Raw genomic sequence first — 25,649 nt, 5'->3', positions numbered from 1 at the left:
TGTTATGGCTGGTGTAGAATTAATGCCAAGACTGTAGATCAGCATACTGGTTAATTGAACTCTCTCTTCACACCATGGTGTTCACCTGATAACAATGGATATCGTTATTAAAACTAATAAACTAATTTCCCTGATGTGGCAGAAGTTCTTACCCAATATATGGTAGGGAAATAACTTGAAGTGCTCCAATTTAGCCTGTACATCCTCTTCTCTCAAGTAGACAGCAAGCATTCCTAGCATAGTGCAGATGAGCTGGATTGATCCCAAATGAAAGCAACACCAGCATTTCATTCTCTGCCTTGAAAATCTAACATTGCCCTCATGAATATTTTAAACAAGAAAACCATCAAGAGCTACTGTCCCCTAAACTGTACTCTTTATGCAGCTGAGAAGGGTGTCTGGCTTCATTTAAAACAGCAGTTAACTCTTAGTCTTTTATGTAAATACCACTGTTGTGGCAGGTAATGTATTTAAGCTGAAACTTTTAAATAAATAGTTCTACCATTTTAACTTGATGCAGGCAGTTTGAGACATCTAACAGAACAGGCTACCTAGCATTTAAAAGACTCTAGTTACATACACCCATTACTAGACAAATCCTGTAGTATTCTAGTAGAGACTTCCCCTCTATTAGTATTAAGGTGGTTTTTTTTAAATTAATTCAAGCCAAGATCCCATGGCTTCTTCAGTTTCTGACCAGCGGCAGCATCAGCGTAGGTTGGCATGTGGAAGTCCAGGGACTTTCCATGAGGCAAACATCACACCAAGTCGTGAAAGCTTATACTGCATGTTTAGTCTTATGCTGAAGCATGAGTGTGCAAAGGCAGCTTAACCAACCATAGCGAAACAGCAGCTACTGTAGTACCCTTAGATGAATTCAGACATCAGATGGAGGCCAGATCTGCACTAGAAGTGTCTGCCAGTGGCACTGTACTAGCAAACTCCCAGTTGCTTGCAGTTTCTCAGCATATTGGTTACCAACATCAGCACTTGTTAGTAACCTTTCTTATGTATACTTTCCAACTGGCTGATTTGTTCTGAGGAGGCACTGCAAGAGTCTGTTTACTGCATAATTAGGAGGCAGATATTCCCAAATGACTTTACCACACTTAAAAGCTTGTACAATAATTTTATAGTTATACATTAAACATTAAAGGCTAAGTCATGAGTACAGTACAGACAGAATGACACTGATAAATACAAGTCCATAAAAAGGCATTTTGACTTTCCTGTGCAGCATTTGGAGAGAGGGTTATACTTCAATAAGAGCACTGGGGGAGGAAATACACAGTTTCTGCTTTTTGTTTTTTGGAAAGTGGGAATCTAGCCACAGGAATAAACTTTTTTGCACAACTACTATTCTAGCTTCTGTAACTCCTCCTGACTAGGGGGCATTAACAGTTACACTAGCTTTGGGCCCAATTTACTACTCTTTGGCAAACCCAAAAATGGGTGGAGTAGATCATGAACACATCCTTGAGCTAAAGGGTTTGGCGAAGTGGAGTCGGCTTTTGCTCAAAGTGCCATTTCCATAAAGTGCACCTGTCCTATTGGTTTCTTGAAGAGAAATACTGTACTATAAATGCTGCAGACATTGTACCAAAAGTACACCACCTCAGTGCAGTGATGTGCTGCTACCCTGACAACGCAGAAGGGAGAGAGGACTGTTTAGAGAAGGTGCAGTTTACCAACAGGACCATAAAACTGGTGTTTGACGTTTAATAAAAGAATCCGGCTCTAGCATATGAAGTGGGATACACTTGAGTAGACTTGTGGAAGTTCATCACACCAAGAGGCTGATGAACTGGATGTTTGTAAATCCTACCACTAGCAATGCCGAGGGAGGATGTGCCGTCATTCATACGATTTAAAGGCTTTTTTTACATTTTGGCACAGAGCAAAACTTTGAACAATCCATATCCTAACGATCTACTTCAGGAAGTGTTGTTACACTGCTCGACTTCCCACGCAGGATATGTAAAAACCACATGTAGCAATGCCCCAATGGCCACGAACAAATGTCACGCTGCACATTTCTTTTAGGCTGGTTCAGAGGAGGTTCTTGAAGGACGTTATCTCATTTCATACAATACCTTACAAATAAGTGGTTTCATTTGAAGAATACTTGTTATAAATATCTGCTTTCAGCACTAATCTCAGTCTGTCTATATGCCTTTTTGTGTCCCAGAAACAGTCCTATGGTGCAGGAGAGGGGAAGGCAAAAATACAACCATGTATGGTGAGGGTGAAACTGCAATAGGATTATCCTACTTGTTTTTCCTTCTCACCCCGAAATAGTACTATACTTTAAAAAGGCAATTACAACATAACATCAGCATCCAACATTATGGCACTTAGTCAGTGTTTATATATACATATAAACACATGATAATTTTATAAGGAAGGAATCTGAAGGGCTAATTTGTTAACCTGAACAAAGTAAAATTTTCACCAAAAAGCCCCAAGTGATGTAGCAAACAATACTGCAGATCTGTTTACAGAACAGCAGACAGCCTCCTACAATCTGGCATTTCCAAACCAAACATTTCTGTGAAGACCAGATCCAGCATGTATTTATCTGGACAAACCATTAGAGGATGACTCTTGACCAGTAATACCCATTACATTACAATGCTTAAGCAGTAACTGACTGGACAACGTACGACAAGTGTATGGTCCAACAGTTTTGGGGGCGTTCAAAGGAAACTGCATTGTCCCATTACTTTTTAACAAGGTAAGCTGATCGGCCAGGTGGGAAAATCCATGCCTTTGCAGTTCACAAGTTTCCCCATGGTTTTATACATATTCAAATATAAAAAAATATGTAGGACTTTTATAAAAATCTCACTCTCATGTTCTAACACGGTGTGAGGAAAATACCTATATTAACTGTGATCCTGGTTTGAAGAGCAGCTAACTATAACATAATCTGCTCCCTCTTGGCATTCAGAGTCCATGTTACTTCAGTACTAAAAATAAAGCTAGCTCCTTTTTCTTCTCAGCCCTACCCGTCTGTCTAGCTCCAGGGAAGCGAGGAAAGGCAAATTCAGTCTCACAACTTCACGTGATTGTTAGCAAAGACCAGATTTCATCCTCACTGAGACGCGGAGCCCTATTGCAGACGTTAGTATTGCACAGGTGTCTGAGTCCCACAACAGTCACTCCTGGAAATTCCGTCCGAGTTGAAGCACAGAAGGATGTTCGCATCTCGGGGGGATATTTTAGGACAGACTTGTATGTAAAAATGGTTTACACATAAACTGAATACGGTTTTTTAGTCCGAACATGAAGCCTTAATTTCTTTTTCATAGATTTGCATTAAATAGAAAAGTGCTTTGAGAGACTACCAAAAAGAGGTCAATTTTGTCAAGATGGGGGAGGAGCACGGAGAGGACATTTTCAGGTAGCCTAACACAGGAACCTAAACTCCTATTTTCCAAAGGTGACTTAGCAGCCTACCTGCCATGGATTTTCAATGAGCTCCAAAAGTACCTGCCGCCTTTGGAAACAGGGACTTCACATTTTTAAAGACCAAAGGTAAAAATTTGAGAGTGAAAAAAGTACTAGAATTTGAATGGCGCACACATTAAAGTGGTTGGATTAGCATATGGTGGGGTGTGGCCCTTCCTGTACAGGTCCTTCTGGATACTGTCCACAGAGTTTGGGAAACTTTCATGAGGTGTCTTCTCAGTACACATTTCAATGCAGATGTGGTGCACTGCCAGACTACCTTAGAAGTAGCCTTCTTTCTCATCTTCCGTTAAAAAAAAAAGAATCACAACTCTTTAGTGAAATGACACCTCTAAAAGATTAAAAAAAACCTGCTGCAAACAAGATATTGCTTGAAGATGATACTGAGCGAGAATACGTTCTGTGGGAAATTTCAGAATGAGTCACTTATATCAGAGATAAAAATAACGGCATGTTTTAACCACTAATGCCCTTTCTAAAAGTAACATCAAATGTAAAAACTAATGGTATAGTGACAACTAAAAGAAATAACTACTACATTTCATGCTTCCTTCCAAAATAGATAAAGTGACAAAGACCTTGTATAGTTACCATTTAATATAAGCTTGGATGCCCACAACTATAGTTTTAGCAAACTAAGGAAAAATATTATTGCACAACAGTTCATATGGGAACAGGTAATATAACCTTTGTATTCCATTATCAGGAAGACTATAAAATTTCATCCTACTGTCCAACAGTTACATTCCTGGCGCCTCCATAGTCCACTGCTCTACTAACTGCATCCAGTACTGGGCGCCGCACTTCAGGAGGGATGTGGCCAGCCTGGAGAGGGTGCAGAGGAGGGCCACCCGCTTGGTGAGAGGGCAGCAGGACAGGCCCTGCGAGGAGAGACTGGGGGACCTGAACCTGTTCAGCCTCAGCAAGAGGAGGCTGAGGGGGACCTGGGGGCTGCCTACAAGCTCATCAGGGGGGATCAACAGCAAATAGGCAGAGCCCTTTTCTCCCCAGCACCACCCGGGGTGACAAGGAACAATGGTCATAAGCTGATGGAGAATAGGTTTAGGTTAGAGATCAGAAGGCAATATTTTACAGTTAGGGTGGCCAAAATCTGGAACCAACTTCCTGGGGAAGTGGTCCTCGCCCCTACCTTGGGCATATTCAAGAGGAGGTTGGATGATCACCTGTCTGGGGTCTTGGGAACCCAGCATCCATTCCTGCCTGTGGCAGGGGTCAGGCTAGATGATCTGTTCAGGTCCCTCCTGACCCTAGCTACTATGAAACAGAGCAAGGTATTCCATGGGATTCCCCCTGCAGACCAAGCTCCAGGATGTACAGAGCGAAGGCGAGATTCTGCCCTCTGATATGTGCATTTGACTTTGATGGAAGCTGTGCGCGCAATATCTGAAAGCAGAATATGGCCACCAGGAATCTCCTATAAGAACTTGTGATACAACATTGGTTTGTTATATTGGCTTGACAGCTATATGCAACATACTATAATCTATAACTAAACTGGCAACACAGGCACAAAAATAAGGCAGTGGGTTAAATTAATCAGTGAAAATTCTGTTAGAAAACATGCAAAAATAATACTGAGCTTTTAAAAAAAGTTTCTTGCCCCCCTTAATTTTCTTGTAAAAATCTGAATAGTTACATGTCTAAATTTTAAATCCAACCTTTATAAAAGCAAGACTAAAAAACCCAACCGGCCTCAGTTGTTGTTCTCTTTGGTTGTGATGGTAACCAGTTGCTTAGCAGCCTTAGCAATGTCATATGCACACTGAATAACTTGCTGAGTGACCAGCTGGATGTCCGTGGTAGGGCAGGGCTCCACAGGAAGGGTTTTTTTGCATTCTGACTGGAGTCTGTAGGCACTAGATGTCAGCAGGCGTAGGGAAGTCCTCACCAGCTCAGATCTGGGTTTCTGTGAAGGAAAAAGCAAACAAACCTGAGTAGGCCAGCGAGCAAGGATGCTAATTGTTTTGGGGCCACTTGGAAATCAGGCGGCTGTCTGCAAATGCTCTTCAGTACTGTGACAGGAGAGCCTGCATTGGTACCTTTCCCCCCCACAAAGTCTAGAAGGGAAGGGCTCCTGGGGTAGCTCATGGCAGGGGAAGGGAGTTCTTGCTCTCTCTTGGCTTGGCTGGTCCTAGGAGCTGGCAGTTTCATTCTTACTCCCTGAGGCACACTGCATCTTTGCTCTGAGGGGGAAGAGCCCTCTTTCAGCTGAAGTCTAGATACAACCTGTCCATTACCCCCGCTCCTCCTATGAACTGCTGCATCTCTCTGCTGCAAGCAACCATTCTCTTGCATTTTTCCTCAGTGTTGTTACTTTCTCCCTCCACTTATAATTTCTTTTAAAAATTCAGAGTAGCAGACTGGGCTTGAGGAGGGCAGCCACCCTCCAAAATGCTCATCCATCCTTGTGAGGTATAATGCTCTTTTACAGTACTCCAGCAGCAGTGCATCCCCGCTGCACTGCTATTCAAGGCTAGCCTATCCTTTCTGGAGGGCACATTCTGGACAGATTCCCTGCAGATCAATGTCCCATTGCAAGGCTCTCTGCATGTTGGGATCTCTTGCCATGTGCTGTGGAATGCCTTCTAAAAGCCACTGAAACCCTGAGAGTTGGCAGATTAAATCGAACAAAAATATTGCCATGATTCCTTTTCCAGCATTCAGCAAGTTTTTGCGTGCCATTTTCAAACCAGTCCAGGAGCACAAAGGAAACTCCAGAACAGTTTTTTGGAAACGGGCATGCACCCACATCTACTCTAGGAAAACTGATTCCAAAACTGTATTAAATTAACATGGGTTGAGATAGGAGATGATTTTTAACAAATTTGTTTCAAGGTTAGGTATGGGTATGATCAGCCCCTGAAAACCACTGGCAGAAAGATGACCTGTTAGAATTCACGGAGGTAGACAAGTATGAGCACCCAGAAAGTTGCCTATTACAAGATTCAGGAGTAGCTGAGTGATGGATGTGTCTGCAGGAACCCCAAGATGACCGACCAGTCAAGGCACAATTCTGGTACAGCCACGTGGCTGTTTAAGCTAGGTGCAAGTGCCCTCAGGCGTTAGGGAACAGCACACCTTTTTTGTTTTTTATTTATTATTTTCAAATGTTCCAGCTCAACCAACTTGTAAGTCCTGATTCATCATCAGTTAACTCCACACAGCTGGCAAGCTGATACAGAGAAAGGAGTCAGAGATGACCAAAGGTACCAGTCTTGTTGAAAGTACATTTCTCCCTCCTATCTTCCTCCTTTGCTTTTTGTTCCCAGCAGAGAGTCTACAGCAACGGAGGAACCACTGTAGTGAAAAGGAGCTAAAGCTACTATGAGCAATAAGGAATTTAAAATTCTTTATAGATTTCTTGAACCAAATCAATGCAAAGATGACTCCTGTCCCAGCAGAAACATTTAATTCATTCCACGTATCAGCTTTTTTCCCCCCAAAGGTTCCATTTCTACACAACGTAGTGATTAGTGAGATTGAGCACAAAAGACATTTGAGAAATATTAGCATTGTGGAAGCACTAAAAAATACTTACTTTTGGGAACAAAGCTGCCATTTCTGTTACTGCCACGTGTATTCTTTCTGAGCATGGTATATAGCTGCAAGAAGATGCAACAGATTATTCAGAAGCAACACCTCTCCTACAACTTCCTTTAAATTTTAACTAGTTAGTAGTCACTTCTCCACAAACCAACCAGTTAAAAGAAAGGCGCATCATCTTTCAACATTTTCTTGGCATAGCCTCCCAACGACAGACCACATCACACAACATGTTCTAGAGAGAGTTATCACTTATTCAAAATGCAATATTAAAGAGTAAGAGTGTGTGGGGGAGGGGGCTTACTGCATTACACATGTGTAAGTGTGTGTACAATAAATGTTGAGAATATAATTGCAGATACAAAATAAAAATGAGAGATTCTGAAGTCTGAGGGGTATTTTACCTGGAAACATCATGAAAAGTGCGTGACAGTTTGCTGGGCTGACAGCATATGGATTTAACAAAAGGAACTTTCTATACAACCCAAGGCGCTAAGAAACCAATTTTTTTTAAGCCAAAAAAAAGTACTTCAGTTACTAAAGATCTATGTAGACTTAGACCTTTGAAACTGCTCCTTCATAACATTTACACGTTTCAGTTTTGAAGCCTTCACATAAAATATTTTGTCAACAGTTTGGGATGGGAAATGAGAGAAGAGACTGATGAGGCTGTCTTGTCCACACTGACATAGCAGCGCAGTCTGCTTTCCTACACTTGATTTTCCACAGCTAGTGCTGAAGTTAAGAATTTCTTCAAAACAGATTAATCATTTAGCTTTATGTGGAACCTGCAGAAAACTATTTTCAAACGCTCTTCACCCCAAGCTTTGAATTCACACACACAAGATCAAAAGCCTGGAAACTGGATAGTATACTTGAACTGAGCCCGAGAGGATGAGAAATGACGCATGCAACCTCAGCTCACCTGCACTTTCTAGCTGTTCTTCCCCTTGTTGTATACTTAAGTTTGCAATGAGGATGCTAACCAAGGAAATATTTCAGTTCAGAGAACATTTATTTCCATACCAGTCAGTCCATCATGAACATTAGGGGCTAGAACCTATTCCACATATTAGGCACCTAAGCATGATCTTATTGCATCCTGCTGAAGTCCTTGAAAAATGTTAACACATTTATTACGTGGTGTTCTCTTAGCTTTAAGAGCAAGTCACAAAAAAGAAGCAAAATAAGGGAGGATGACCCATCAACTTTTCACACTGACTATATTTCAGGAACTTGAACACGGTGGAAGATTCAAGCCCTAGGTTCACAATGCAATATTACTTACAATTTTTTTCATGACATAAGTAAAAAACTAGCTATTCAAAGAGCTTCTCTGAAACCTATCCTAATAAAGATTGAACACCTTGCTTTTTTTTTTTAAATATAGGCTTTAAGACAGTAAAACATCATCAGATAAACTGAAAAACAAAACAAAAATGGAAAATGCCTGACCTGATGAATTTTGACACACAGTAAATGCACAATACACAAAATCACCAAGACAGCAGCTTGTAAATGCATGCATCTATCTCAGCACTGTTAACATTTACTTTTATAGTGCAGAAAGTATTATCTAAATTTCAATTATTCAACTGAATTACAGTATAAATGGTAACCATTGATCACAATTTTAATAATCCGTTTAGCTACTGTTGTCTCATTAATTATGCAATGAACAAAACATTTAAAAATCAATATTTAATCTCTGTTCAAAGCTTCTGACTAATGGTTATCTGAAGCCAGAGAAGGAGACTTGATGGAAAGCTAAATTTAAAGCTTTATATGCTTTCAAAAACTGTAATTTATTTGGTGATTGATAGGATAATTAATGTAGCATGTGCTTCAAGCTAGTGTTTTTACATTAGTTGATCAAGCAGTATCATTCAAGAGATTTTTTTTTTGCCGTAATCTATATATATACTAAAAATCACTGCCATTTCAGGCTCAAATCAGTCAATCATTTTATGCAGTTAAGTTGCAATACCAAAACCATGTGAGTTACAAATGCACTGAAAAGGAAAGCAACACACGCAGGGGTCATTTGGGTTATGCAGGAAAGTTGCTACAAAGGGGGACACCTTGGTGTGTGCCACGTTCCTACAAGTTCTTCCACAGAAAGTGTGACTTCTCATCATTACAAGCTTTTTATCAGAATTTCATTGCAGCAATTCCTGCTGTTAGAAAGCAGGATAATGCCAACTCATTCTCCGAGAGCTAGACTGAACAGTAAAGAAACTCAGAAAAGACCAAAATAAAAATTACAGAATGAATTTTCCTGTGCAGAGCATAGTAACAGGCCACAGTAGTCATCTACATGTCAGAAAGCAAAAATTAAGAGATATGACAGTTAGCTGCATATTCCTTAGCTCTTAGGCTTATTGCATCAATGTTTTCAATAGGTATTTGAGGAATGTCTCTATTGATGTAGGACATTCAAAATTTAAGTACTTGTCACTAGATTTGTAGTTGCTATTTTAAGACAGCTAACCAAGATATGAAAGGTCCTTTAGGTCATGGGGTAACGTAACTAGCTCCCTAAAACCTGTGTAGATTTACGGAAAGACTAGGAAATCCATTTCCAGGTTAGCATAATTTGGGTATGGCATTTGGGGGTGGAAGAGTATCTCCTCTATTGCAGAAAAGTACAAGAGACCTTCCAGGTAAACCTGCCTCCCATTTTGGTATTTATGACTGGCCATGCTATCTGGAGATAACACCTGGAGAAATTTTACAGCCCATAAACATTGTTTCTTTTACAGCCCATAAACATTGTTTCACTTAAAGCTTTCACATTTCATTTGCAGTAGACTTAAAGAATGGCCAGTATTTTGGTCAGGTTTGGAAGATACTGGCAGAATCATTAGATACATTTTTAAACCTAAAGTATAGTTTTGGTGGGCATCCATCCAAGACATAAGAACTAGGCTCTTGTTTTAAATATTAATTATAACTAGCAGCTTGAAAACATGCAAAATGAGGTGTGTGCACCGTTATGGACTGCATCAGACCTGTTTAACTTGGGACCAGCTGTGGGCTGCACGGGGTGGGGTGCCTGTGTGCAGGCCCCAGCTTGCACACTGCATGGCTACATATTGTTGGGGGGCAGTCCCTCTGGGGGGCTGCATGCAGACCCCTGGGCTCTTCCCAGCTGCGTGGGCCAACTGTTTCTGGGCTGTTATGCTAACTTGTTTACGGGCTGCCAGCTGGGCAGCCCTGACCTACATAAATCTTGCTAGTTCTGCACCAACGCATAGTTGCTGGCATCAATAATCACATTCGAATGATCTTGGCAGACACTGATCAGAAAGGAATCTCTGCACCCCAAAACAGCTGCATTCCGAGGCCCCGGTTCTGCTCCCACTACAAGATGCTACGAAATTCAACAGGCAAAGTATTGGGCCCATCATCTTTAGTTCCTGTTTTCTTTAAATTCTTTCATGCATAACCTCTAACAAACCCCTGTGTGAATGTGCGTGAAGAGGAAAAGGCAGGAGAGAGAAAGAGAAAAGGACACTGTGCCTGGAAGGCAGGGACAGAGGCCAGAGTACCAGGAGGTAGGATCAGGCTGCTGGATGGTCAAAGGCTGCAGGGGCGCTCTCTCAGCCCAAGGAACCAGTGTACTGAAACAGCCGAGGCTGTGTCTGAGCCTGAGCGTGCTTGCACGCTCTAATGGTCTGTTTAGTCGGATGAGCACAGGAAAAGGAACAGAATAGAAAATAATGAGAAAAGAAAGGAGTTTCATTAAGACAATGCAAGAATATTAACATTTGTGTTCAGCTTATCTATACAGCAAGTCAGTTTTATCCATAGCCTTCCAAACACAAGCGTGCAAGCCATCTTGTTACAGCTCTAACACGCTCAACTCAAGGGCAGTATAGTTGCAATGGGAGGTTTCTAAGCACCTTTGTTTGAACCAAAACAAAGATTAATACGTTTGTTCCATTGTTTTTCTCAAGTTGCTTGGCTTCCTCTACTGCAGAGGTGTCACTATTTAGTGCACTATAAGGGAAAAAGCCATACAGTGGGGAAACAACAGTATTTGCATTTCTGTTCATGAAAGAACTACTCATTTACAGGAAACATAAGGTTCACTTATGTACTGGTAAACAATGCACCCCATTTGAAGCAGAGGAAAAAAAACTGAGAGGGGAAGAAAAACATTCTTTATGAAATGTATCTTCATTTAATTTGGCAGAAAGAACTCTGTGCTTCAGGTGCTTTTGTTTTGTCTCAAATATTGTTTCTGGTAAAATACACAAATAACCAAATCCTCTGACCTCATACTTCTCTTTCTGCACCTCCCTTTATATGAACCTGGAGAAGTAAGTGACAAGACATGTTAGTGGAAGTGAGAAAATGCACTGACATCTCCACTCAGGATCCCAAAGGAGATAAGTGTGCAACACCCTCCTAGCCAAAGGAAGGTTCAAGGAAGAGAAGCAGGCTAGAAGGAAATAGAAGAGGACTCGAAGAGCATTTTGTTGCCCATTTTTGTACAGGCAGGAAGTGAGCTGGCACTCACTCATTGCTCACTCGCTCATATAGGCAGGAAGTGAGCTGCCATGCATTCACTCACTTATACAGCAGTCAGCCTATGAGCTGTGAGATTTAACAAAAGGCTGTTGGTTGTCTTTATAGATGAAGTGGTGTTTGGTGCTTCAGTTGAGACAGTAACTGTACCCCAATATGGATGCTGACAGCAGAAAGGCTCTCCTGGAGCCCAGGATCACCCACAGCTAACAGAGAATGCACTCACATGCATTAAAACTGTTAGGTCTAGGCTGGCAAAAAGGTACTTTGGAAAAATACTTAGTTTATGTACCCCAAAGTTCTGCCACTGACAAGACCTGGAAATTTAGCAGTGTTTTTGGTCACATTAAGCACAGACAGCATAGGTGCATTGAGGCTGAGCACAAGCTGATGTGCAGGCGAACTTGCCATCTGGATTCTTAGCACTGGCATGCTTGAGAAAAGCTCATTTATTTATTTATTTGCTCCCGTCTAATAATTCAAAACAGCTTTGGCTACTGACTTATCTACAGCTTTATAAAACAAATCAAGGCTGCTGCCTGCATAGCAGGCCAGAGAAAAAGAACAAAATACACGCAGAATCAAGTCTAGTGTTGCAGTTTGAGGGCTGAAACCTCTATAGATCTTTTAGAGGTTAGACTCGGTTATTCTCACACGCTGGACTACAAACACTACTGGGACTGAGCACAAATGGGTACATCACACTAATCCCAAGATTTCCAGAGCACTCCCTTGACTTCTACACTTTTGGCCAAAGGACTCCCAGGGGAACCCTACTCAATGCTCTCCACGCCTTGACTACTACCTCCTCTGTGGCATGCAGAATGGGAGGTGTTACTGCTCCAAACCAAACCAAGCCAAACCTAAACCTAGTACATTTCTCTGGGGTCCCTATCAGATGTCTAGGAAAGCAGGTCAGGGTTTGTTGGTCCAGATGGAAAGAGCATGCTAGAAAGATGTTCCTCCATGCTGTGTCAACTGCCCCAGTGCTGCCAGCTGTTCCAATCCTCTAGGGCCCAAAAAGGGCTCATTTACACAAAGTCATCGTCTCCAAGTGCAAAGGTATTTCAGCATCCCATATTTAACCTTTCAAAAGGCACTTTCACTTGGAGGAGTCAGAGCACTTAGAGGCCTCTCCTTACCTGTCATGCTTATTTTCTTGTGCTGCTCGTAACAGCTCCTGGATGTTCTTAGTGATCTGTTCAGTTTTTCGAATAACATCTTCTGTGCTGGGCAGGGTGGAGCTTGGGGCTGCGTCTGTGTCGGTGTTCTCAGGGATAGACCCTTCCCCCTGCCAAATGACACTTCTCTGCCTTCCTTTTCTACCTGACCTAGAAAAGAGAACATTACAGTTGTCATTGGGCTATCGAACACTGTTAGTGCTTAAGTAAGGCTTTGACACTTCTACCACTGTCCAGACACAAAGATAAACTTGCGTACTTAAACATACATACCCTGGTTCATCCAGCTCCAGACTGGGGGTGGGGTTATCATAGTCACTTTCAGGCATGCTATTCTGTTTCTCTAATTTTGATGCCTGCAACAAATAAAGATTAATTTAAGTATTGTGCATAAAATTTCAGATCCTTCCCAGGAACATGCCAGGTGAACTGGTTTGTTCTCTTCATGATTTCAATCATGTCCTGCATCAATATTTTTGTTGTTTTATATGATGAACCTTTCATAGCCACAAACTATTGTCCTATGCTAGGCTGCACTCATTCATGCATTTTAAGCGGATATCTTTGAGACTGGGCGTGTTCATGTCCCTCACCAATAACCAACTTACATCACGTGAGTTTAGAGGATCACGCAGCAGCAGCTATGCAGAAGTTACCTGAGTACTAAAGATTTTCCTCTACCACTGAAAAAAAAAACGTTTCCCTAGTTAGGTATGTCCTCTCCCCAAAGTACATTCTATAGCTCAGTGTATTATTGTTCTCCAGCTGTTATAAGCTGAGAAGTTTTGTGAAAGCCTGCGAGGCATGGATTTCTGTGGAGTCTGACGCAGTCCTGCATTCCTACCATTTAGGCACTGGTGTACTTCCCCACTGCCATTGCTCAGGAGGACTGTCCCAATTGCTGTGACATTCATAAAGGGACACCACATAATGATCTTGGGATCATGCCTGAAATATGAGGTCCATGCAGTTTTAAGCGACTGAGGCAATGCACTTTTGCAGAAACCCCGAAGAGTGGAATTACCTGACAATTCCCAGATAGCTGTAAGTTTTATGCCTCCCAGTGCAGCATAACTGAATCAAGCACAAGGAGGGACCATCACCCAGTGTTGCTTTCAGCCTTCCTCATTCTAGCATACTCAGTATGCCCCATGTCCCTTAACAGATGGCTAAAGTACAAACTCACTTACTAGTATTTTTCTGACTTAAATTTTTTCTTCCTGCAGATTCTATACCATGTGGACTTCTACACTCAAGATTATTCATGAAAAAATACACAGAATCATATACAAAACAATGGTGTACTCCCATCTCTGTAACCTAATCAGTCCTTCCTGTGCCTTTTATACTTAGGGCAAACAACAACCAGAATTTCATATCCATATCTAGTTTGAAAAAAGAAGTTAAAAAAAATTCCCAGAAACACAAGAGATTGAGGAACATAATGCCAATGCAAGCAAAAACATTATATTCAAGCTCTCTGCCTATCCCAAAACAAGATTTTAATTTTCTTCTAAGTCAGTCCCAGGGTTCTTTATTAATTAAGCCTGTCATGATGTTATTAATTAAACTTCTCCCAGTGATGCCCAAGCCAGACTAATCCATGTTAATATATATTTCCTCAGTGGACAGACAACTGCAACTGTCCAAATTCTGAACATGCCATGGTAATATCACTATGATGCTCTGTCTTTTACTGCGGCGTGTAGATCCTGAATCAAGGCAAAACTGATCCCAAAACTGCTCTGAGATTGTACTGCTCACCTAACAGTGTTCTTCCCACTCCCAGTCAAGTCATGTTCCCACCAATCTTTACTAAAACAGCAAAGTGAGTTCATGGGACTCTTGGCTTCAATAACCATGCATAGCTATTCAGAACGAATTTCCAAAGGTCTGTTCTCCCGGAGCCCAACTGAGAAGTAATAAAGCTGGGTGAGATACAACAATACTTGCTGAAGATGACAGATGAAATGTTAAATACAGGACTGCAATTTCACTGCTATGTCAGACATATGGAAGGGTTGGACTAAGAGGGAGAAAAAGTCTTTAAAGAGAGATCTCCAAAAACAGCTGAATTTTAAATGATCAATGAAAGCTTTTCACCTAAAATTCTCCCCCAAGAGTTCTGCTTTAACACTGAAAAAACAAAGAGAAAAAAACTAAAACAACCAACCAACCCCCTCCCCCAAACCCACAAAGTTTAAACCTCTAACACTCAATACTACGAAGCGGATCCAGATACCCAAAGTTGTAAGAAACTGACCATAAAAGTATAAGAATACTATGAGTGTGCAAAGGAGTTTCTAGTGATGACTGGTAGATCCACTGAGGACGTTCTGTAACTGTGGATGGCCAAGCTATGGAAAAGAATCTGCAGTTTATTCATGGTTATAACCCAAAGTGGTTCAGCTCTCATTTTGTACACATAAGGCACAAATATGGTTCAATATGAACATAAGGTTCAATATGAACAAAAAGCAATGCAAGAGATTAGTTCTTCAAATTATAAACTCATTATGCTAAAATGTACTTAAAGAACCCGTGTATAGTGTGGATCTATTTGTTAGAAGTGAAGCTCTTCTGCAGCAATTACAGGAAACACTATTTTGTATTTGGAATAGGTTCGGAGAGACTGTTCTGCATGTATACCAATAGGTTTCAGGTTCTTTCGACATACAGCTTATAACCATTTCTAAAATCCCATAAAAATGTAAAGTCTAGTGGAAATACTCAGTCATGACCAGTTTGGTCACCTCAGCATACTAAAAGACTATCTACCTAATTTGCAGTTCTGTAAAATGGGATTTCATGCTGTACTTCTATTAATTGTGCTGGCTTGAAAGATTGCAAGGGAAAAGTTAGATGAAGAAAGAGTATATCTGTTTCCCATTTCAATGTTTTCATAAAAAGGTGCAGGGTGCTTCCATGAATCCTACAGACTCCTGGCCCAGAACTAAAGCTGTTAGTTTATGAAAAGCAACAATGCAAACAGAGGTGTCTTTGGGGACACCATATGGTTTATAGTGCTATTAATATTGCCTAGTAATGCATTGACTTTTTAAAATCAATTTAGGAACTAACAAGGCCCTGGAGACCAAAGGCTTGTTTACTTTCAGGAAGCATCACTATTCAACCCACACCTGAACAGAGTGTACTGCTAAAAGGGAGCTCTGCCTTCACAGTCATTCAATCCGTGTCCTTGTTGTAAAGACAGTCAGCAAGAGTTAGTTAATAATAAATGAACTGATGGGCAAATCACATGTTCTTTGCTAAAACAGGCAAGCAGATCACACTTTATGTCAAACAAACTACTGAACAGCTGCAAGAAAAATCTGTCAGTCAGTACCAACCTGGACTGGATGCAAAGTGGCAGCCCCTAGAGAAAACAGGCTTAAGAGCATTTTACTAACCCACTGAGCATACCTGTGCCCCATGCAATGCATTTTAGTCAGAAAGGAAAAATATGTATTGGCTTATGAAATATCAGTAAATGCCTGCTAAATTACTTCTCACCAGCAACTAGCTCATTTTCTTCTGGTCATTTCCAATAGCATTTTGTGCAAGAAGTGATTTGAAGCAACTTTTGCACAGTGTTAAACGCTACAGGTGTTTTAGTTGATGTGAAGTTAGATAAGAGTGAGGCGAGTCTCCACAGCATGTGAAATAAAAACTGAAGAAGCGATGAAGTGTTGCTCCATGCAGGGATGAAGGGCTAGTTAGCAAAGAGGGGAAAGGACAGAGGCACAAGGCTGCCAGGGAGATTGCCACCTCCTCCAGGTAGAAGACCAATTTGGAAGGTACTTAACCCTTCGTGTGCTTTCATCCCTTGACCAGGAAAGCGTGGAGGGGAAGGAAGGCAGAGATGAAGAGGAGGTCACAAACGCACTCCTCCCGATCTAAAAAGGGGAAAGAGAAAAACACTCGGGAAAACTAAAAAAAACCCAAAAACACAAATACTCTGAAAATAGCTTTAAAACAGAAGCACATTTTCAAGTCAGATAATTAATGAAGGGACTCATAGCAGGAATGATTGAGAAAACGCAACAGAACAGTTGGAGATGCTTCCTCAGAGATCTCTGCACCAATAAAGGTGGATGCCAGTGAGTGTAATGCATGGCGAAGAGATCACTCTAGATGTATCCAGTTCAATGCTCTCCTTCTAGAGCATCCAATTCGGCCACTGTCAGAGGCAGAATACCGGGCTGGGTAGGCCACTGATCTGACCCAGTCTGGCACTTCTTATGTTCTTATTAACCTGGGCTGGACTTTTAACTCCTGCAAAACAATTGTTCTTAAGCCAGTTCTGATGTTAAAATTAAAAGGGTGTTGACCTCCAGAGCGCAGAACTTCACAGAGCAGTGAATATATTAAAAACCAAAATCCCTCCTCTTCTGCAAAAGCTCTCACTTACTGGTTATACTGCACTAGGGTTGTGTAGAAAGATTTTAAAGAAAAAAATTTGCACAACCAAATCTCACACAAAAAGCTCTGCCTTAAAACTGCCAGTTCTATACCAATTTTGTCACAATTCAGGAGCCCAGGAAACTCTGTTTTCAATAACTGCTGTCTATGAGCATGTTCTGACACTATCAGGTACTGCTGCATATCAAAACCATCCATAGCAAGTCACTAGCACCCACAGCTATATAGTTTTTGCCATCTAGTTGAACATTTCTCAAATGCACTTAACTTGTCCAAACAATTGGAAGAGTTCCATATTTGTTAACCTGAGTGAAAAAACATCCAAGCTTGTGTGTTACTGCCTGGGGGGGTTCAGTGTCATCTGACAAAAGTGATACGTCTTGCCAAAATACAGACATTTGTGACTACTGCTGGCTAGGGTGGCCATCATAGAGGACATTCCAGTTTTCTGGTACTCTGTCCTCTACTGATACAAAACCCAATGCCTTCCCATCCTCTATTTTTCTCTTGAAGAGAAAAAGGCGTCGGGTTTCATATCAAAAGGGGACAGAGGACAACCAGACTGTCCTCTATGATGGCCACCCTACTGCTGGCAGTGAGCATCTCCCTTTAAATCTATGCCAAGTAGTTTTTTTTCAAGCCGGGGAAGAAACTTGAACTCAAAAATATATTTGAAAGATTTAATTGCATAACTGGCAAGAGAACGCTGAGAGTCTTGTTTGTGCAAAAGTACTCTAACAATAAGTGAAAAATGTTAACTCGCACCTAGAAGGAAAATGGTCATATATTCCCCCATATCTACAGCAATTATAAAGATAAAGTGTACTGAAGGATTGGAGCACTTTGTCTTGTATGTCTGGACTACAACCTCGTAAGGGATAGGATCAGTGTCTGTCTTATACAAACCTGACCATGCTATTTTAGCCCTTAAAATTTCAGGAAAATTAAAAACCGGGAAGGACTTGCTCCCCTAAGAGGCCTAGGTTGCAAACACCAGAGTTGAAAATAAACTCAAAATAAGTTTTCAAAATAAGAGACTATTATAGGCTTCACTGCAGAGAGGTCCATAGAAGCAGACTTGTATCCAAAAAGAAAAAAAAAGGTAAGGACAGTTTTGGGTACCATTTTTGCTCATAAGCAACATTCAGAATTAACTCCTACTATTTCTGGACTCTAAAAATCTGCACATAAGGACATATCTGTATCTCTCGAAAACAGAAATTCAGAAACAATACCTACCTTTTAGGAGCGATGTTCCATTCACTCCTGCTTTTAAAGCCTTCGTGCATGGATATTTTGGCAATACGTTGTGGTTAAAGGAAACAGCTGAGCAGAAGCCAAAAGCTCCAGTTTACATATCAGAGAATTATGCTACAGCTTTAACATTTCAAAACATCAAGCTCCTGCAGACATGTTAATACAGCAAACAGTGACAATTCTTACTGATTAACTTTATTAAGAAGCAATCTAGGGATTTTGGAAAACACAGAGTTGGAATAGAAAAAGCTGACAATACAGAAGTGCAGAAGCATCAGCAATTTTACTTACATGTGGAGGGAAAGGCTGTAGTCTTGTTATGCTCTCTTCTGGGTATGTGACCTCTCCTATAGGGAGGTAGGGTTTCTGACCTGATCCAGTCTCATACATAGACATAGGTCTGCTACCCCGGGCAGATGGTCGTCGCTTTAAAGAAGAATTGTTGGTGGGATCTGTATATTCAGAACCAGTTTGGACCTGATATATATTGGTTGTGGCCTGTCTTCTGAGGTTTGTATTTTCACTCTGTAGCGTTTGAAGCTGAAAAAAATGTTTAGCAGTGGGACTTGGTTTTTCTACAGCCAGCATCAAAAGCAAACCAACTACACAAGTACATGCTTGTCAGCTTGACTAATAAATTCAGTAGCAGAGTTGGAGTTAATTTTAATGGAATTTTAAAATTTTGAAATCTACTTTGCCCGGTATAAGCTGCAAAAAAAATGTTTATATTCCAGATCTGGTAGATTTGTAGGTGTCTATTTCAAATCACTTATGCAGTTAGGAGGCAAGTCAAACTGGATCTTAAATTTAGTTGTTGCAGTTAAAAGCATTTGTTTTCCAGTGTAGCTATGCTTATTCATAAATTCCGCTCTACCACAAAGGCTGTTTGAACAAAATACAACACAGCATTATTTACAAGCAAAGTGCTTTAGTTTAGCAAACAAACAAATCACTAGAGTAATTTAAAGAGGACTTAAATATAGGTTTGGGAAATTTGCAATTGCCAAAATTACAGCAGACACCAGAGGCAGCCCAAGGAGAACTAGTGCTTGCTTTGCAAAGCAGGAGGACAGTGGAGTTTAGCTTGTGAAAACAGGATATCAGCTACCGCTTTCTAGAAAGCAAACAAGAAGTTATTTTAAAGCTTTTTATTGCATACAATTTTTGAGTAGCAAATGCAACACTTGTAATAATTCATTGTAGAACTACTCAGTCAGTTTGCTATATTAACACATCATAAAAAACACATTAATATTGAATTATGTTCACTTTCTTAAACAATAGATGGAGCATTTTGTTTCAGACAGCTGATGATCTTTCATCAGGAAACAGTAGTAGGCATGTCCTTGAAACTTGTGTTGCCTCATATGAACCTTCAAGAACATCAGTCTGTGCTGAAAAATTCTAGTCTGCCTGGTGCTTCCCAGGATCCCAAATCTCGACATTCTGACTAGCTGGAAGTCAGTTAAGGTGATGTTTTTCCCCCTGCTGTTTCTGTCCTGTGACATGTTGATTTGTGTGCTAAGGTTTCAGGATCAGCAAAGAACCATACTATTCATTGACATTAGCACAATTATTAAAGTTAATTCTGCACAATATTTTACTATATCTTTTGTGTGTGGTGGTGGTGGTGGTATCATTTCAGCTAGTAGCTGTTGTAATATTCTGATCAAACTTTCCACTACTGCCAAGATTAAGGTTTTCTTTTTGCTTAGGGAGAACCCATCCACAAGTAACACATATTAATAGCAGCTCTGCCTGTGCACTTCCTTGAAAAAGGTGCCTTGAAGTGAGAATGATGATTAGAAACGTAACACGCTATTAAGTCAAGTTTACAGAAACATAATTTTTTAGCTTGTATATTTAAATTTAATCTATCCTTTAGAAAAAAAAAATCATATAGATCTGTGTCAAGGCATGCAGGCTAGCCTCTCAAATGAGGCTAGGTTCCTTTGTATTGCTCAAGTAAAGCAGATGAGTTGAATTTTGGCTGCATACGGCCAGCAGACAGTTCCCCTAGCAAAGGGGAACTTCTTATTCATCTAAAGTTAATGCAGTTGGGTTCTTGGTCATCCTCTCCTCCCAGAAGAAGAGGTGGGAAGGAGGTTATCATGAAAGGTGAGGTTTTGGTAGGCCTATCTTTCACTAACATAGGAGTCATTAAGGACTATAACTAACTAGAGCGGGCCCACAACTGTCCTAAGCATCACTGGGGCCAAAGCCAGTGCAAAGCGACCTGGAGACTGAGGGAGATGTAACTGGATTTTGACAGATCTTGTAACATGTTGTGAGGAAGTGCTGTCGTAGGTGAGAACAAAACATTCTCTCTCCTCTTGCTATGGCCTTATCAATGTGCCAAAGTCCAAATATGCCATGGTTACCTACAGTACACAATATCCCTTTTCAGACACCTACAAAACTAATAAGGAAGTCCAATAGGTGTCTTAGATGCTTCTATATATTGTGGGTTCCAGCATCTCTCTCAAACACATGCACAATTTTTACATGTTGTTAATCCAGTTTACTTGACAATGTCTGTTTTATATCTGCCAAATCAGTCTTAACAAATCCTACCATGGGCATATTAGGACCTCCAAGCAGCAGCAGAACTTTGGAGTTTCGCTCTGCCAGCAAGACACTGGGGAAAACAAGCAAATATTCCTGGCACATGCAGGAAGCTCTCTCAAACAAGTCCACCTCTGGGAGTGAGGGGAAGAGGGCACGGCTGTGCTGGCAACGGCAGGAGTCCAATGGCGGCAAGTGCGGAGCTCCCGTAAGTGTATTTAAGATGTGGGTTTGGCATTCACAAAATACGTGAAATCGCGAGTGCCGAACCTGTGAATAGCAAGGGTTTCCTGTATTCACCAATACCACACCTTTTACTTTACTCTAGATAATGCTAGCCCTGAAGGTTGAGAGCAGCAATTTAAATTTAGCATGGAGGCAAGATCTTTTTTAAAAAGAACTCCTCTGATTCCACAACCTATTTTAATTTCCACTTTCAGATACAAAATCAAAATGCAGCCAACAGTGCAGTTAGGCTCTACACTATATGAAGCATCAATGCCATATTGTTCTTCAATTCCTCTTTTCCTTCCAACATAGAATGTCATTTCCACCTTCCCCCTAGTCCTACTAGCCTTAATAATGGGATGAAGTAGTTAACTGAATATAAGGTAGAAAGTGTATTGTGTATACATCTGCTGTCAGCTGTTTCCTAAGCCCCAAACAATTGCCATTTTGCAGCAAGACAGAATAAGAATTTTGTTAAAAAATGGCTGGGGAGGAGGCGGGGGGGAAAATCAGGAAATTTAAATTCAATTGAACAAGACAGTTCCCCAATAATACCTTCTATGAAACAAAAAGCAATAAAAATTGCTCTATATAGAGATGTTTGATTGCATCACACCAATTCCAAACTAGTTCTAGTTTTTAAAAAGATTTAGGACTCTGACATACAGTGCTTAATTTTGTACATCTCGTGCAAATAAAACAAAATCCATTCAGCTAAAAGGATTTTACATTTGCTAATGTTACTGTCCTGTTACCTTTTTCTGCATAATTCTCAGTTCATCACTCAAGTTGATGTTCACCTTCATTAGCTGTTGTATCTTTACTTCAGAAGCCATCAAGGCATTTTTAACCTGCATATATTCTTGTGCTGTGACTGGCCCATCTGACAAGTCTGAATCCAGGCTCTAGAAACAAAAAAATACAAAAAAACTACCATAATACTGAAGAACACTCTGTTATAAAAAAGCAATATGATAAAAGTTTTAACAGGTTTCTAACATCTATTGCTAATGAAACACAGAAAACTAATAAAGTTCCAGGTATCATTATTTTATACACCGGTGGTTTTCAAATTGTGTTCTCTGGAACCCTGGGGTTCTGCAATAGGTCTTGCAAAGAGATTGAGAGTAAGAGCGGAGCAGGTCAGGAGGCAGTGCATCACTATTGCCTGGCCAGGTCACCTGGCTCTGTGGATACAAGTATGGGTTCTATGGCAGAAGAAGTTATATGAAAGGGTTATGTGACTTTAGGGTGTTTGAAAACCACTGAGAATGTGTGCGTGCTATATGTATGAAAAATTAGGCTCTAGATATTGAATAAAGTTTTTTTTAAGAAGCATGCAATGAACACAGCATTTAATATAAATGCTTATTATTCATGTCAACTTGTATAAAGGGAATACGATTGGAGTAGATGGCAGCAGGATTTCTGGGTACTGCTGCTTGCTTCCCGTCTGAATGAATTGATCTCAGGAACTAGTTCACTACTCAGCCCCCAATTACCCCATCTGTGCTTGTTACCTCTCAGAGAGGCAGTGAAATAGAATACACGTGAAGTACTTTGAGATGACTGATAAAACTGCTGTAGCGCTTTTCCATTTGAGCTTTAGAGGTTTGCTTTCAAAGAGTGAAAACTTGTGTTGCTCATTTTTATAATTTTGGACATTTAAGATATTTTAAGTCATAATATTTCAGTACTTAAAGATTTTGCAGACTGACAAACAGAACTGAAATGAAGTTGAAATAGGCCATTAAGGATTTAATCCTATGAACACTTACACATGCTAAATTTCATTCAGATTAATTGTTCCACTGACTTTAATGGGCTACGCACATGAATAAAAACTAAGTATGTACATAAATATTTGAAAGAATGGGACTTTGAAGTCTACATCATGAGTAGAACCCACCTTCTGCCTGCTTGCTTTAGCTGCATTTGTTTCCAAATCTGTATCTTCATCTGATGCAACACTGTCATAATCAGGCTGGTCAATATCCTGGTTCTCACTATTATGACGGCTGTTGATAGCTTTCAGTATCAGTTCCACGTTCTCTATAAATCAAAACAGGATATATTAGGATTTGTATGCAGGGGTTGGGGGGCGGCTCAGTTTAAAAACAAAAAAAGAGCATTTCAACCAGATGGAAAGAAACAATATTAGAAAGCCATTTGAGTAGTCTTAACAAAGAAGGAAAAATATTAATTTAGCGCCATCTAGTATGGCTGATTTATCACTCTGTGTAAAATATTGACAAAGTTCTATGGGTAGATGTGATATCTTTTATTAGACCCACTACATAGTTGGAAAAATAGTTCTTTGCAAGCTTTCAGGCACAAACACGTAAAAGATTAACTCAGCACAAACATGTAAAAGATTAACTCAGAAGACCTTAATTTTAGTCTTCTCTTCCTTTAAATGTGTAGGCAAACTCGACCAACTAATTACAATAAAGTATTACCAGTTTAATACAACTGACAGGGTGAACGCTGTCGAAAAAAGGTACAAAACAAAATGCAATTGCTGTTACATGTGTAGCACCATTCCGTTAATACAGGGAAGCTGCATAGTGAAACATGATTCTTTAGTATCCCTTTAGAGAGGAAAGTGCTGTATTTAATTGTTGTTGCAGTTCTCTAAAACTAGAACTACATATCTGAGCTTCTTGGATGATTTCTGATTTAAGTGGCTGAAATTTAAGATATGCTCAAATAGCACAGAATGCATTTGCCAACAAATTAGCAGCAAGTCCTAGAGCACTGCATCCTAAGTACAGTGGAACTGCTGAAATACTGATTTGCATATAAAAATTAGACTGTCAAAACAATACTTACCTTTAGAACCCGTGACAGAATTTCCTTGTTGTCTTCGTTTAGCATCACTTAAAATATCTATAACTAGCGTAGCAAATTCATGGGCATTAAACCGGGCCAGTTTCTGTCTTCCCTAAATTACAGAATGATGCAAAATGTTGTTTACATAATGTCATAGGTGGACATTATTTAAGTAGTCATAACAACCACAACAACAACATTATTCCCAGTCAACAACAAAGACAAGTATGTTCATAATGCCCGTGTACTCAAACAAATACAGCAATAAGCCGCCTTAAAACAGCATCATTTTTGCTCTCTGGGTTTCCTGTAAATGTTTGCTCTAATTAAGATGTAGGCAAAAATACCCAGATAAGACCAATACTGGTGTACATTAGTTAAACAGTGACATCAGCAGCTTAATTACACTTGTGTGAAATGTACTGTACTTTTTTTTTTAAGTCACATGCACGCACTGTGCACTTCAGAATACTACTACAGTATAAACTCATAAATTCGGATACCAAAAATCCGGAATTATCAAAAATCCAGCACTTGACCCCGTTGCTCTGGGACTAGTCACCGCTCCCCCAAGCCCTCCCAGACACGGAGGGGGAAGCTTGTACGCGGCGGTTGTTGCTGCCATTCACCACCCCACACCACCGCTCCACATGCAGCTGTTGTCCCAGAACCGGCCGCTGCTGTCCTGTCCTCCCCCCGCAACTGGCTGCTGCGCTGGTTTAAAAAAATCTGGCATTTTCAAATTTCTGGCAGGTGCTCAGTCCTGAGCACACCAGATTTGTGAGTTTATATTGCATCACAAATACCTCCATTCCCCACAGCTCGATTTAATTGATTTTATTGTTTTCTTTTTTTAGCTAGCCAATTACTCAGGTACCTCTGCTTTGCAAAAGACACTAATTTGAACACCTGGACTATGTTAACAAAATGCTTCTAGAAAACAGGCTAACAAAGTTACGTACCTGATTCCTTGTTGAGGAATATTCGGGATTTACAGGAAGAAAAGGGACAACTGTTTTCTCAGTCACCAATGTGCTGTGGTTCTGAGTAGCAAGCCAAACTTTAGAGAAAAACCAGACAGGCCCAGTTTTAGAATACCCTCCTCACTCCATGTAACATTGTCAAAAGGGTCAAAGGATCACAGGCTCAACAACAAAAGGCAATCAAACTCAAAGAAAATATTTGGTGAGAGAAGAAGATATTTTAAAATCTAGTACAGAGTTTAAGGCATTACATGTAACACAAGCCAAGAATTTACAACAATCAAGAACTACTAAGAGTAAAATTCTTCCCTCTAACATGACATTTCAAAATGTACACTATTGCAGATAGTCTAGAAAGTGTCGTTCACCTGCATCTGTTTCCCTCCTGTCAACTTCATCATACACATCCATGGCAAGTTCTTCAAATAGATGGTTACTTAGCTAAAAAAAACCCAAAAGAAGGAGGTGATTATGACTTAAGAGCAATACAGCAAAAAAATTAAAAAACCCCAAACAAACAAAAAAGAAAACGTTCTTCTTTTACAGAAAGCAGAGGTGCACTCCTTTGCTTAAAGGAGATGTTACTTTGCAATCCAGGAGGCAATACATTCTT

The 25,649-nt window shown here is 40.3% G+C and overlaps 1 protein-coding gene across 5 annotated transcripts in view; it reads right to left on the bottom strand.

Annotated features, from left to right (window-relative positions):
- Nucleotides 1-1,115: 1,115 nt before the first annotated feature.
- GIT2 (GIT ArfGAP 2) overlaps nucleotides 1,116-25,649 on the bottom strand; it is a 38,202-nt gene continuing 13,668 nt past the window's right edge. For 2 of the 5 annotated variants that reach the window (XM_006272809.4, XM_006272810.4), the window contains exons 10-20: nucleotides 25,405-25,477; nucleotides 25,016-25,113; nucleotides 24,054-24,165; nucleotides 23,131-23,273; nucleotides 21,977-22,126; nucleotides 18,720-18,968; nucleotides 16,556-16,645; nucleotides 13,023-13,105; nucleotides 12,711-12,899; nucleotides 7,031-7,094; nucleotides 1,116-5,398 (exon numbers count right to left, since the gene is read on the bottom strand). In XM_006272809.4, coding sequence (XP_006272871.1) covers nucleotides 5,186-5,398; nucleotides 7,031-7,094; nucleotides 12,711-12,899; nucleotides 13,023-13,105; nucleotides 16,556-16,645; nucleotides 18,720-18,968; nucleotides 21,977-22,126; nucleotides 23,131-23,273; nucleotides 24,054-24,165; nucleotides 25,016-25,113; nucleotides 25,405-25,477 — 1,464 coding nt within the window. In that variant the 3' untranslated portion in view covers nucleotides 1,116-5,185. The remainder of the gene's footprint in view (nucleotides 5,399-7,030; nucleotides 7,095-12,710; nucleotides 12,900-13,022; nucleotides 13,106-16,555; nucleotides 16,646-18,719; nucleotides 18,969-21,976; nucleotides 22,127-23,130; nucleotides 23,274-24,053; nucleotides 24,166-25,015; nucleotides 25,114-25,404; nucleotides 25,478-25,649) is intronic. The other 3 variants (XM_006272811.4, XM_059713339.1, XM_059713340.1) reach the window with 3 other exon arrangements.

This window comes from Alligator mississippiensis, chromosome 10 (assembly GCF_030867095.1).
Source record: "Alligator mississippiensis isolate rAllMis1 chromosome 10, rAllMis1, whole genome shotgun sequence".
NCBI classification, from domain to species: Eukaryota; Metazoa; Chordata; order Crocodylia; family Alligatoridae; genus Alligator; species Alligator mississippiensis.
This window is presented reverse-complemented; position numbering and strand designations above follow the sequence as displayed.